Genomic DNA, 13705 nt, shown 5'->3' with positions numbered 1-13705 from the left:
TAGATTTAAAACTGCTCTCTGGAAAGCTCTCTTGTAAAGATTGACACATTTTACAACCATTTGTACAAGGACTGATAAATTTGCTCTTCATTTCACAGCATGTTCAGATCTGTTAAAAAAACAGCCGTGTAAATAATCAATCTCTCCAATTTCTGCCTGCCTGCAGAGAGCAGATTACACCATATGCCTAGATCTGTTGGAGCAGATGTCACTGGCTCGATGGCTCCTGTGAGCGGAGAACGGAAGTCATCGGCGCCTGTCCACTCCAGCCAGCCGGTGCTCTTCACCTTCGACGTGCCCGTGCGCCACTCACACCACGGCTCCCTGTCCAACAGCGCTCCTCAGGACTACCTCCTCCTCCACCAGTGCATGAGCAGGAAGACAGAGAGTGCACGGTAAATGTCCTGATCCTCAGACGTCCTGTGTCGGTTTCCTGTTTTCCGTTGATGCAGGTCAACATGCAGGTTTGTGGCTCTTCCTTTGCTCAGAAGCCCCAGAGGGTTAAAACTACTGCTGCAGGGGAAGAGTTATCCAGCTGCGCGTGAGAACCCAACATGAAGAGATAAGAGATCTCTTCATACTTCTAAAAATAGTCAGTGTTGTAAGACGGAGGGGAAGCAAACTTGTGGTTATATTCTAATATGTGCCCAGATTACAGTTCCTAATAAAACTAAAAGAAGTTTTAATATACAAATATTTGCATTTTTGAGGGCAATTTCCTATGTTCAGTTATATTTGCAGATTGAGTTTTCCTTCTTTTAAAATGTTATAATAAAAAAAAGGAGGCGTGAGAAATAGGAAACTTAAAAGTTTGATGTGTATTTCCATTCACCTCCATTTACTCTGATATCCCAAAATAAAACTCACTGCAACCAGTTGTTTTCAGCTGCAACCTTTCACACCCCATGTGGGAGAATATGTTCAATGAAGATCTGGTCTTCAAAACTGACACACCATTCCCACAGTAAAACATGGTGTTGACAGCATTACCCCTCCACTCAACAGAGGAGTACATTATGTTGGCTAGTCAAAGAGATCAGCACCTTTACAATCCAAAGAGACATTTTTGGCTTTTCCCCCCCCTACAAAATAACATTTGCCTTCTCATTTAAAAAACAATTAATATTTACAATCTATTATTTTAAAAAACATCAAACCTTCTCATCGAAAAAATAAACCATCTTAGTTACAAAGAGGCCAACTTAGTACAACACAGGATGAAGAACTGCTAAAACTAGTCTTCCCTATTTCTTTTACATGTTACATTAATTATCATTTCATCATGTTTTATGTTGAAGTTTATTAAGAGTTCAACAAACTCCTAATAGAACAGACTGAGTTTTGTGTATGGAATAGTTTTTGGCATGCGTCAACAAGAGACTGCATATACAGATTGTCAGCTACGCTTAGAGCCTGAGAACAAAGGAAACAAATGTTTATATGAAATCACTTCTGAGTTTTGCATTAAGAGTTTCCTCATCTCCTGCCATCCTGCCTGTTTCTGAGGCCGCATAATTATGCCGCCATTCGGCAGAAAGTCTGTGCAGCACATGATCAATGAGTTCGAGGCGGCAATTCATCTTTTCCGTACATTTTAGGCTCACGCAGGGTAGAACCATGCTCTCAGCTGCACGATTTGAATGCAAATTTGCTGCGCTGGGACTTTGTGAAACTCAGAAAATCAAACCTCACATTCCATCTCTTCAGCTGGAGGAACATATTTTTGTCAGAAGGTTTTGCATCAAGAGGCTGCTAATTAAGAGAAGCATCTGGTGGCAGGGTGAGATTCATGTCAGAATGAAAATCCCAGGATCTCATGAGCATCCATCCGTTATCTATACCTGCTTAATCAGGTTCGCATGGGGGCCGATGTCTCTATCTGCTGCAGTCAACACATATAAGATTACGAGACTCTGGATAGGTTAGCAGTCCATCAATAAAATGGGACCACTGCACAAAGGTTCAGAAATGTATTATATATTGAGCAGCGTTGTTCGACACTTAAGGTCGAGCCGTGCAAATGGGAGACAGTAAATGAGGCATGTCCCCAGAGTGTCCATCTGAGAGTAAAAATCTCTGGGAAACATGTAGCATTTGCACTTCTCTTTCCTGGTCAAGTAAAAAAATGTGATTGAAAAAGAAAACAAACAAAAATAATAATTAAACAATTCTTGTATGAAGTTTGTTGAGCCAAATGCATTCCAGGCCAAAATGATTCATACCCTTGCACTGTAGAAAAAAAAAAATCTGTAAAATGTATGGACTGTAAAATGTAAATGGTTTCTACATTATATTACAGTAGAAAATATTTACCATGACTCGAGAAACAATTTTTAAGTAATTTTTACTTTTATGTTTATAGAAAACATTGTACTTTATTGTGAAAATTTTAAGAAATTGTAAAATGCATAGAAAAATACCATAATGTTCCCGCCATATAAATAATCCTAAAATTAACGGTACTAATCAGCCAAAATTACAGATTTTGCTGGTGTTTATAATTTAATGTATGGGGTAAAACTGCAAAAATCATTTCTAAGGCAAATTTTGATTTTATTTTCATCCAGTCAAGACGCTTTTCTGAGAGTAAACGAGATGGGATATTAAAACAATGCATCATATGTCCCGCTTTTGTTTAGAGTTTATTTTAAAAATATTACGTTGAAAGCAAATTCTACATTTGTCTTTTATCAGTGGAAAACAATTTTCTCCCACTACATCAATCAAATCCTTTTAATAGTTGCTGAACAGCTCAGTCTTAAACCTTAATCTTCCAGGGGTACGAATAGTTTTGGCTGCTTGTTTGTGAAACCCTGTCAGGCTTGTTTCCAGTGAAGGGCTATGCCGCCATCTGATGGCCTTTTGTGTTACTACATTTAATCTAAACTGCTCTTGAAAATATATAGTAGAGCTGCACGGTATTTAAAACCACAATATCATTGTGTGCGTTATCATAATTACAAAATAAAGCTTTTATGCTCTATATTTCTGGAGCGGTTATACTTTTGCCATGCGTTCGTGTGCTGATATAGATTTTGGTTAACGAGCTCATATGGTATAATGAGAACCCTGAAATAATAGAAAAGAGAGCAGAATGTGATTAAATGCAGTTACTGCATATGCACCAGCATATTTTTGTTGATATTGTGCAGCCCTGCATAGTATGCTTTCTTTCTTTTAATTATTATTAAACTGTGATGTGTTTGAGGATATATTCAAGCACAGAGAAAATTGACTGAGTACATATGTATATATTTGTGTTGCAGGAGTGCCAGTTTCTCTCAATCCACACGAAGCAATACATTTCTGGGGAGCGACTCTCCGGTGCAGAAATTTTCTTACGGCTTCTCAAACTGTCTAAACGGCACAGGAGCTCAGCTGCATGGCTTCTACAGCCTACCCAAGCCAGGAAAGCATCAGCTGTCTGTGCACGATGATTCGTCACAGGAGGCCTGCTACGTTCTTCCGCGGGGTTACAGTTCTGAGGCGCCACCTCACAGCAGCCTCGGCGACCCTGACTTTGAGAACGAGGAAGTGTATACCTTCAAAACTCCCTGCAACACCCTCGCCACCATGCACAGCAACGAGCGCTCGCCAGACAATTATGACTTTCCCACCACACCCGGCTCCTTTTATCAGATCCCACGGACATTTGACAAGAACCACAACTCCCTGACGCCATCCAGCTCTGAATCCTCCTGCGCTCCTCCGCCTAGGCCCCCTAAACCTCACCAGGGGTCTGAGGGGAACTGGGGGAGTCCCCAGTCGGCTGGGAGTCAGAATGGGGAGATGACATCTGCAGTGTCTGCCCTTCCACGCAGGAACACTCTCCCTGCTGTGGAGAATATCAGGCTCCACAGAGGTAGGCAGACTGACGAATCTTTTACAACTGTCCGGTTTCTCTCTTTCATGTTTTCAAATCCATGTCTCAACTGATCAGCTGTATTGCAGTGACTCTGCTGCTCGTCTCCATTTTTCTCCTTCTTTCTCCTTTCCCTTCCTCTGTCGCTCACTTTAAGCCGAGCTGTTGGGCAGAAACAAAGGACCCAGTGTAGCAGGCACTGCTCTGCTGACACACTAATAAAATTCAAGTCATACCATCTGATCCAGAATGCCTCGTTCCAGACTGATAACCAATTTTAAAAACAATGATGCTCTCAGACACAATGTGTGTTCTCTTCCTTTCATATAAGCTGCTTTGTCAAGTCCAAGCATGTTTTATAAGTCAACCAAAGTCAAACCTTTCTGTTTGTTGTCTTTCTTCAAGTGGTACTGTTAATACTGAAATATAAAAATATTTGCAGGTAAAAGGTCTATTCCAAAGAATAATTTCCTGAAAAGCAATAACAAATTTGAACCTTTAAAGGTTGACATATTATGTTATGACCTATGTTGTGTCACTGATACAGGGTGGGTATCAATATGGTTGAATTTAGTGCTTTAGCATTAGCTTCTGCTAAATACCATGTTGGTATTGTGCTTTGGCGCTGGTGGAACTAATGCTTCTGATTATTGCTTTAGGGTTAGCTCAACTAATCTTTCAGTTACAAGTTCCCGCCAGTGTTTTAGGGCAATGGTAAATAATGATTTATGTCTCTGCATCCCTCCACAGGCTCTTCCTTTGAAATCAACAACCACCATCGTTTGTTTCACTTCAACAACTCAGGCCAGTCTGTGGAGTCTGTTAATGACGGGTTTAGCTCATACCTGGTGAGTTTTTTTGTTCTTGTTTTATTTTCAAAAGACTAATGATTCATCTGAATACCTTTTGCTTGCATGTTCATAGAATAGAATAGGATAGAATAGAATAGAATTACTTTATTCATCCCAGCAGTGTGCTGGGAGATTAAGCTACGGTGCTTTGCTAAAGTGTTTGATCAACTTGAACTTTTTTGTCCTGTTACAAATGTTACATCATGCTGTGCGGATGTTTTTCCTAAGCAAGGACTTGGAGCTTTTATTAGAAAACAGAAAAACTTTAGAGCGAGATTCACATTCCAGAGCATATTCATTTGTTGAAATGGTCCTGTCAAAGTCCAGGCTTAAGTCCAATTGAGAATGTTTAAGAGCTTTGCAGTCACTTCCTAGAAAATCAATTGAGCTTTTGCTTTTTGGGGAAGCGGAGTGAGGAGATCTTTCAGCCTTTATATATGCAAAGCTGGTTGACACACAAAATATCTGCAGCTCCAATTTATTCACTTTGTGTTTGACTGTAACAAAAAGTCCAAATAAAATACATCCAATGTGGTGCTGATGTGAAAAAGTTACATGGGTTTGTGAATGCTTTTGGAAGGCATTGTGCATCACCTTTCATCTTTTTCTGTTATCCTCCACCAGAGGAGCCAGACCCCTTTGACGCGCTCGGACAGCGGTAACTCAGATGACAACTACGTTCCCATGAATCCAGGCTCCTCGCCACTCAGCGCCGCCCAGGCTGACAGTCCTAAGAATGTCTACATTCCCATGAGTCCTGGGCCTCATCACTTCGATTTCCCAGGGTTCTCTGCAACGTTACCTGCCCGAAAGGCGAGCAGTGCGTCCTTGTGTCACAGGCCCGGTCGTCTGAGTGACGTTACACCACCTCCCATCAACCGTAACCTTAAACCAAACAGGAAACGTATGTAGTTCAGATTTAGATGTATTTTGTTCCCAGAGTCTGTACAGCTGTTTGATTATATAAAACCTGTCTGCATTTTGTTTTCTACAGCAAAGCCAATGCCACTTGATTTAAAGAACAATGGGATCATAGATGAGCTGCCGTATAAGAGCCCCGTCACCATGTCCTGGACGCGTCCCATGTGAGTCTAACTCACTGGTAAAGCCTGTCCTTTCTCCCTCAGGTCACCCAGAGTCCTATCTGTTTTTTGTTTCAGGCATGAGATGAACGCCTCCCACCACTGTCGACCAATCTCCACGCAGAGCATCACCAGCACCGACTCTGGAGACAGCGAGGAGAATTATGTGGCTATGGTAAGTTCCAGTAGCTGCAGGGCAGAGTACGCTGGGCTTCTTTGTTTCATTGCACTATGTGTGATTGAAACCTCACTCTGGTCCCATTAGCAGAATCCAGCATCTACCTCCCCAGCCATGAGTGGCACCAGCAGCCCAGCTCCTCGGAAGTCTGGGAACGTGGACTATTTGGCCCTGGACTTCCAGCCTGGCTCACCCAGCCCACACAGAAAGGTGAGCCATTGATCTGCAGCGTCTTGGACACGTGAACTTTTCCAATTTTTTCACATCAAAACCACAAGCCTCAATTTATTTCATTAGAATTTTATGTAATTGAGCAAATTAAAAGTATTTCAATATTTCAAAATAAATGGATTATGGTTTTCAAACTGTGTTGACATGAAGGGTGTTATGCTTTTATGTCTAGATTCTCTAGGTTAGTTTCTTCCAAGATGATTCTTTATTTAACTTCATCCATCTTTCCATCACTGTCCATGCTGATGAAAAAATAAACCTAACAAATTATGCTGCCACCACCGGGTTTCACTAGTGATGAGCCGTGTTATGCCCTAACACGGCTCGTCACTTTGTTAAAATGAAACAAATTAAACTTTGTTTAATTTTAACAAAGTTAAAATTAAACTGAGTTTCACTCCCATCCTCTGTTGCTTTGCCTCATGTCTGACCCCTCCTTCTCTCTGCCCCCATCCTGTGGGACTACTGTATAATAAAGCCCACTAGTACCAAAAATTTGTTAAAAAAATAAAACATTAATTCCTGCTCAATTTTTCACGTATTTGTGAGCAAGATCCCAAGATACTTACTCCTCCACTTGGGGCAGGACCTTGGCCCCGTCCTGGAGAATGCAGATTTGAAGACATCCTGTTCAAGTCGCACTCTGCTGTGAACAGATTCAGAGAAAGCTGTTGATCATGATCTGATGAAGCCAACAGAACCACATAATTTGGAAAAAGCAGAGATGCCATACCCTCAACACCTTGGTTAAGCCTGGACTTTCGGTCCATAAGTGTTGTAAGCAAAATTGGTGTCAAAGCGCAACCTTGGCTGAGTCCAACTCTCCCCGGAAATGAGCCCGACGTACTGCTGGCAATGCAGACCACACTATGACATTGGTTATAGAGGGACTGTATGAAGGGGCTTCCCGAAGCACGCCCCACAGGATTACACATCCAAAAGCCTTCTCCAAAAAAAGCAAGCTCAAGTTTTATTTACATATTAGCACTGTCATATTAACAAATATGTAAAAAAAAAACCCATATTTTTATAAAAGTTACATACTGCTGCTTTAAGGTTTGTGGTTGTAAAATGAGAAAGAGCTCCAGGACTACTAATAATATTACAGGGCCCTGTATTTGTAGACTAAATTCATGCCACCGTTTGTTATTTTCATACCGCCATGTTGTCTACCCTCCAAACAGACTCCTAATTATCCCTTTCTTATTACTTTGCAGCCCTCCACATCTTCTGTGACGTCTGATGAGAAGGTGGACTACGTCCAAGTGGACAAAGAAAAGACGCAGGCGCTTCAAAATACGATGCAGGAGTGGACTGATGTACGGCAGTCAGCTGAGCCTGTCAAGGGCGTCAAATCCTGACACTGACTCGTACAAAAATTGAAGAACTGAAATCCCTTGTTAAGTCTCCAGGATTATGCTCGGATCACTACCATAAATAGCAGTTGGACTTGTGTAAGACTTAAATTTCGGGGCAAAAAGCCATAATTATCCTATGCCTGTTCTCTCTGTGATAATTACTTCTGCAGTGCACTGCTAGCATGCAGGATATCAGGACATACAGGTAAAAGCAAGCTGCCAAAGCTTTAAAAATAGACTGTTAGAGTGTATAAAACTATCATATTCAACCATCTCTCCGGTTCGCTCAAATATATTGTATGATTAAACCTGTCCTACCAGACCTCAGCAGATATTGGTTGCATCCAGCTGATAATTTACTCTGAGCAGCAGCGCTAGCTAACTGGTCGATAACTATATTAATATACTCTGACAGTACACATACAGGTCTCAGGGATGCCAAGAAGCTCTCCTATTTGAACACACTTTCTCGTTTTCCCCCCCACTTCAATCTGTCATTTGTGCTGAGTCTTGCAGTAGCACTAAGGAGGAGATTATTTTCACTGCAGGCAATCATTTCAGCTTAGCAGTGCATGTCTGGCAAGAGGAAAGGGGAGACAGAAATATAGCCATCCAAATATGCAAAAGGCCTGTGTCAAGATTACCTAATGATAACTGCACATGACGGTTGCCTCAGTTTCAATTAGGTGAGAAACCAAACCAGATTTAGAAGCTGTCAGGCTCAGGATGGCAGTCCAATTATTTCCGTGTTGCTATCAAGTTAGTAGTGTTCAGATAAACAGAACTAATGAAAGGAAAAAAAAACTTGTAGGGTTTTGAAGGGCATTTATCATTGTTGTTGCAGCTTTTTCAGTGAGTTAAGACATGTAGCTTACTTTAGATTTATTCATTTCCATGACTGAAATCAAGAATTTGTACAACAGAACGGAAGAAAACAAAATTAAACAAAAGCCAAAACTCATCCAAGAAAGTGACAATGTTCAATAAGAGATGCCACACAAAAACAGCAAGTTATCCAGCTCATATTTGAATTCATAAAGCCAACATTCATATAGAAACATATGCGAGACATTTTGCCCTAGAGCAGTGTAGAGGAGATCTAAAAAAATATGGGCTCTCTATAGAAAGATTTAAATAACTGCATTTCAAAAGTCAAAACTTATGACACTGGATTTAGATTGATATTGCAATTTCTGCTCCGGTTCTGATTAACTTGTTACTCTGATGTGCTCAACCATGTGTTGGCACATTTAAAAAAATCTGTGTTACCATCATATGGCTATACAGTAGTTATGCTAGTCTCGCTTTTCTCCACATAATCAGTCTGTGGATTAGTCATGAAGGTTCAACTGCACCAAAGTGAGGTAGTTATTTGTTAAGATAGTGATATAGAGTCAGACTGCAGCTAGTTATTTCAGGTAAACACACAGGAGATCGTTTGTAAAATATGGCTGTTGATTTAGCCCAATCTGTGGAAATCAGAAGATGCCTTGCACTGACAGAGAACACATAAAAAGTAAAAACTACTGTAGAAACCACTATATTGCCTGAAGAACTTTAAGCTCACAAATAACAGCTATAGTTGCCTTGGTGGTCTGGCTGTTAACTACTTGCTCAAGCCTGTTTTTCGTGGCCATGGCATGAATTATGATGTGTCCTTTTCCCTAAAGTTTGGGTTGTTCAAGCAAAAGCGCTCCCTTTGTCATTTTTTTCTGGCTCGCCATTAGGCAGCCAAACATCCATGTGTTGTTAAGAAAACAGTCTGCATCATATGTACAATTCTCTATCAGTCACTCCTGAAACATCATCATCCATATATGTTACTCACTTCATGTTTCCAAGTGGCTACAAAGACAAAAAAAATGCCATACTTCCAATATTTAGAGGTTTCATGGCTATAAAATATATTTTCCCTTTAAAGTATTTTCACATGCAGCTCCATGCAACTGTGCACTGACCAAGAAACCTTAGTAGGTGGGAGTAAAAATAAAGCAAGAGGTGCTCCATTACCCAAGTTATAGATGAACAGTAGTATATGTCAAGCATTCACAGCATTGGCATCAAGCCTAACATTTCCCACACTACATCTCTGAACATTAATTATATGTAAATTATTAACATAACGACATATTTAAGTTCATATTGTTGACTGTTTGAAATTTGCTGCACTTGTCTGGTACAAAAAAGTGCACTACATTAACACAGGAACTCATCAGTAATTATAGTTGTATAAAATTGAGAAGTTAATTTCATATGCATCTGTGTTTCTCTAATTTGCCTTATATTTTCATTTTATTTTAGAATGTAGTTCCTGCTGTGGAGGAGTTTGATTATTGATTATTTTGTCCAAACCAGGACCACATTGTATTCAGAACAACTGGGTGATCAGTTTCTAACTGAAGTGAAGTCCGGTATTTCATTGTGGGCTGGAACCACTTATTAAGAAAAGCATGGCCATGCAGTGCTGGATGGTGTTATCAATTAATATTTACTGCTTATGTTTTTCTACACTTTTTACGTTTTTTCAGAATCTTTTTAATCATTTTTATTATTATTATTGATTCACATAACCAAGTGTTATATACAAACGGAGGCTAAATTTAGCAAACATGTGTTGTAGATTGTATTTAATTCAGCTTTGAATTCCAAAATAGGCTTTTCAAGAACCACTCATAAATTTGGGATGGCTGATAACATTCCCAGATGAACTGGGATTTACAAAGAGGGGAGAAAAGATTGAAGAAGAAGAGCTTGTCTACCTGTCAGTCTCTGAAGTGAAGTGGAGGTGTAATTTATTATCTGGAGATACTCGCTGCGAGCAGGGGAGCTGTGTACGTGTTGTGGTAGATTGAGCTGAGTTATGTTCAGTGACAGCCTGGCAGTTTGAGACTGAAAACAATGCTCAGATCTACTGTCAGACCGATGACGTACTGTACTGATAATGATCTTTTTTTTTTTTTTAAAGAAAACCACTGTTATTGCTACTACTGTAAAGCATTTGCAGACTGCTTGTGTGTTAACTTATTAATTTATTGTGTGTTTTGCAGTTGATAATTGTGGAAAAAAACAAAGAAAAACAAGTGAGGAAGAATTCTCTACTAACATTAATGTATATCTTCACATTTTTTTCTAAAGAGTTTGAGAAGTTATGCAAGTGTGATTGCAATGTGGTACAGTTAATTTGGGATACACAAGTGTACCTTGTCATTCCAATATTATGGTAGACTTAAACTGTGGAAGTAGAATAAACCAAGGAGTTAAACTCTGGTTGTACCATTCTTTTGGCTGTCATGATACTATCAATAAACTCACACATTTTTTGGACAGAACCGATATAATATTCTTCTAAGAATACCAACTGCTGAAAGAGGCGCACCCACAATATTCCAATGTGCAGATCGGTTTTACATATGTGTTAAAACAGCCACTATGTTGTGTCAATATAGTATGAGACAGATTATTGGTAAAGAAATTGAGCTTCACAAAAAAATCAAACCCAATAAATCTCGAATTATTTGATAAATCGAGGTGCACGGGCAAACTCCCACCTTCCTGGACCTTGCTGAGGGTGTAGAGTTGATCCAGTTTCCATGACCAGGACAAAAACCACACTGCTCCTCCTGAATCCAAGATTGACCGCTGTAATGTTGTAAAAAAAAAAAAAAACTCTCTTAAAATGTACGTTTTGAAGCAAGATCTCACTGAAGTTTTTTTAAATGTCTATCTTTTAATTTGAGGACATTATTTCTTTGAGTAAAAAAAAAAAAAAGAAGAAAAATCAAAGACAAAAAATAGTTTCAGTCACCAAATGCACAATTATTGCCATCAATACTAAGATATTTTTACAATATCTTAATACAGTATTATTCTGTCTTTTCTTCGTCTGAGTGCACAGGTGTTTTGTAGGATATAGATCTGAGGATTAAAAGACCTGTAAAAAAATTAAGTATGTCTGTTTTTAAAAAAAGAAATCCCCTTTAAATTGCTTCATGATTATTTTTGTTGTTTAAATGCAAATCAATTGCTGGATTTCAGACACGTGACCCGGATGACGCGCGAAGTTCAGATGGTGGTCTGGAAGTGGATTTCTCCGGTTCAAAACAGAGCAAAATGGATCACAGCCAGTACCCTAATGCCCTAGATAGGTTGGAACAGAGGAGTTACCTCGGTAAAATACGTGTATATTTATGATCCATATTATCTCGATAAAAAAGACTTGTCATAAAGGATTTAATCGGCGTGGAAAAGATCGACATAACCGAATCTGGTGCTACAGACCTGAGCCAGAAGAAATTTTTCAAAAGTCTGGAGCATATTATTAATTATTTTGTTTCAGTTTGGGTCAACCATTTAGGATAAAAAGAAGCAATAAATGGCTGTCGACTTGTTTTTGCCTGGGTGAGTAGTGAGTTGTGCTATTTTAAGTATGAAAACGATGCTATCGCTAACAACAAGCTAACCCAAGTTATTTCTATGCACTTGGATATTCTGGTAAATAATTTATTTAGCTTTTGTAAACCCAAATTCATGCTGGAATTGTATGTTAATGTTGCGTCACTGTAGGACGCTAAAGGACCTTACCAGAGGGGCCGCTTTTCATTGGCTGATGCCCATTCTACGTGGTCACGTGCGTGGCCGTCTCACAAACACACCGTTAGCTTTCCGTTAGCTAAGTACAGCATAATGGCAGAACTGATACAACTTCTACACCTTGAAGCCTGTCTGCTACACAGTCTTACGTTAGCTAAACAGATCAATATGCAACGTGTCTGTATCTGACATACACTAAAGATTTTATTTTTAGCACAAAAGGCTTTGGACTAAACTGTTACTCATGTTAGCCACGTTAGCACCAAGTACAGCTAGTCAATCAACCATCGCTGTGTTCAGGGAAGCGCTGATTAATAATCGAGAAATAAATATCAAGCCTGTAAACTTGATATCGTAACGGACTGAATGTTATGTTTTTAACGTAATCTTTGCTCGTCTTACGGGGCGCAGGCGGTTGCCACGGTAACAGGTGTGCTTAAACTACAAAGAGAGAGAGAGAGAGTAAAAAGGTAGGAGTGGTTTTGAGTTGATCACCTGTTCGGGTTATTTTACCTTTGTTTACCTTTTCTGTGGCGCATTACAGCCGCTGTAGTTTCTAAACGTTGGACTAATTACCTCCTTCATTTGTGAGTTGACATCATTCACAGCAAACATTAAATAGAACAAATATATTTCATAAAATTTTAACAAACAAATGGCATCTACCGTAATAATTATGTGAAATTAAATTAATTATATCCCAACTTCAGAAGATTTGCCTTTACCTTTACAGAGCTCTTTGGTTTCTCCTATCAGTCTGCTGCTTCTCATATTGAGGTCATCAAACCAAATTTCAGATCTAACATAACTGACTGACACCTGCTGGCCTCAGGTTTGGAACCAGCTTGTGACTGAGAAACCAGTAACCTCCTCCCAGATGATGACATGAACTTGTTAGTTCCTTTGTCCATTGTAGTAGCTGATATAATGTGAAAATCCGGTAGAAATGAGGACAAGTTATGTTTACACAGAAACAGCGCTGCGAGGCTTTGTTTGTGAGACGTGCGGTCACGTGGGTCGCACAGAGAAAGCACAGAGCCATTTAATTATGGTGCCACTTGTGGTGACATAATGCATATGTTTGGCCTCTTCTTTTTAACGCTCATAGTAAAAAAAAAATTGTTCTTAAAAACTGGGGGTGAGGTGTAGAATGGTGTTAAATTATCAAAGGCTTATTGAACCTGAAAGAAATAAGTATAATTTAAGAGCTACTTTAAATTTCCACTTTCAAAATCCAATTTCAAAATTCTCTTGAAGGTTATGTTAGATTTTTTATCTCTTGATTTTCTATTCAATAATTCTTCATCTGGCCACTGTTTTCACAGTTGAAAAATATCTATGTTGTACATTTTTACTAGCCTGTCTGCACAGGCACTGCTGATTGTTCCCCTGTACTATTCCCCTGAGGTAACCCACTTCAAAAATGTGTCGACATTTATACTGAGTGATTATGGAAGTGGCTTTTTTCTTTCAAGAAAAAAGGATTTCTGAGACCTATTTTCAGTGGAAAAAACAAAACAAAACTACTGGTAAGAGAGACAGATCAACCAGAC

General features: G+C 39.4%; 1 protein-coding gene across 2 annotated transcripts in view; it reads left to right on the top strand.

The window, feature by feature from the left end:
- gab2 (GRB2 associated binding protein 2) overlaps positions 1-10824 on the top strand; it is a 46668-nt gene extending 35844 nt beyond the window's left edge. The window contains exons 3-10 of one of the 2 annotated variants that reach the window (XM_023351572.1): positions 167-395; positions 3267-3862; positions 4613-4710; positions 5338-5617; positions 5708-5798; positions 5874-5970; positions 6064-6183; positions 7422-10824. In XM_023351572.1, the coding sequence (XP_023207340.1) occupies positions 167-395; positions 3267-3862; positions 4613-4710; positions 5338-5617; positions 5708-5798; positions 5874-5970; positions 6064-6183; positions 7422-7565 (1655 nt within the window). In that variant the 3' untranslated portion in view covers positions 7566-10824. Of the gene's footprint in view, positions 1-166; positions 396-3266; positions 3863-4612; positions 4711-5337; positions 5618-5707; positions 5799-5873; positions 5971-6060; positions 6184-7421 lie in introns of both variants that reach the window. The other variant, XM_014474766.2, reaches the window with a different exon arrangement.
- The last annotated feature ends 2881 nt before the right edge of the window (positions 10825-13705 follow it).

Source organism: Xiphophorus maculatus, chromosome 18 (genome assembly GCF_002775205.1).
Source record: "Xiphophorus maculatus strain JP 163 A chromosome 18, X_maculatus-5.0-male, whole genome shotgun sequence".
Classification (NCBI taxonomy): Eukaryota; Metazoa; Chordata; class Actinopteri; order Cyprinodontiformes; family Poeciliidae; genus Xiphophorus; species Xiphophorus maculatus.
Note: the sequence above shows the minus strand (reverse complement) of the source record. Positions and strands in the feature narration are given on the sequence as shown.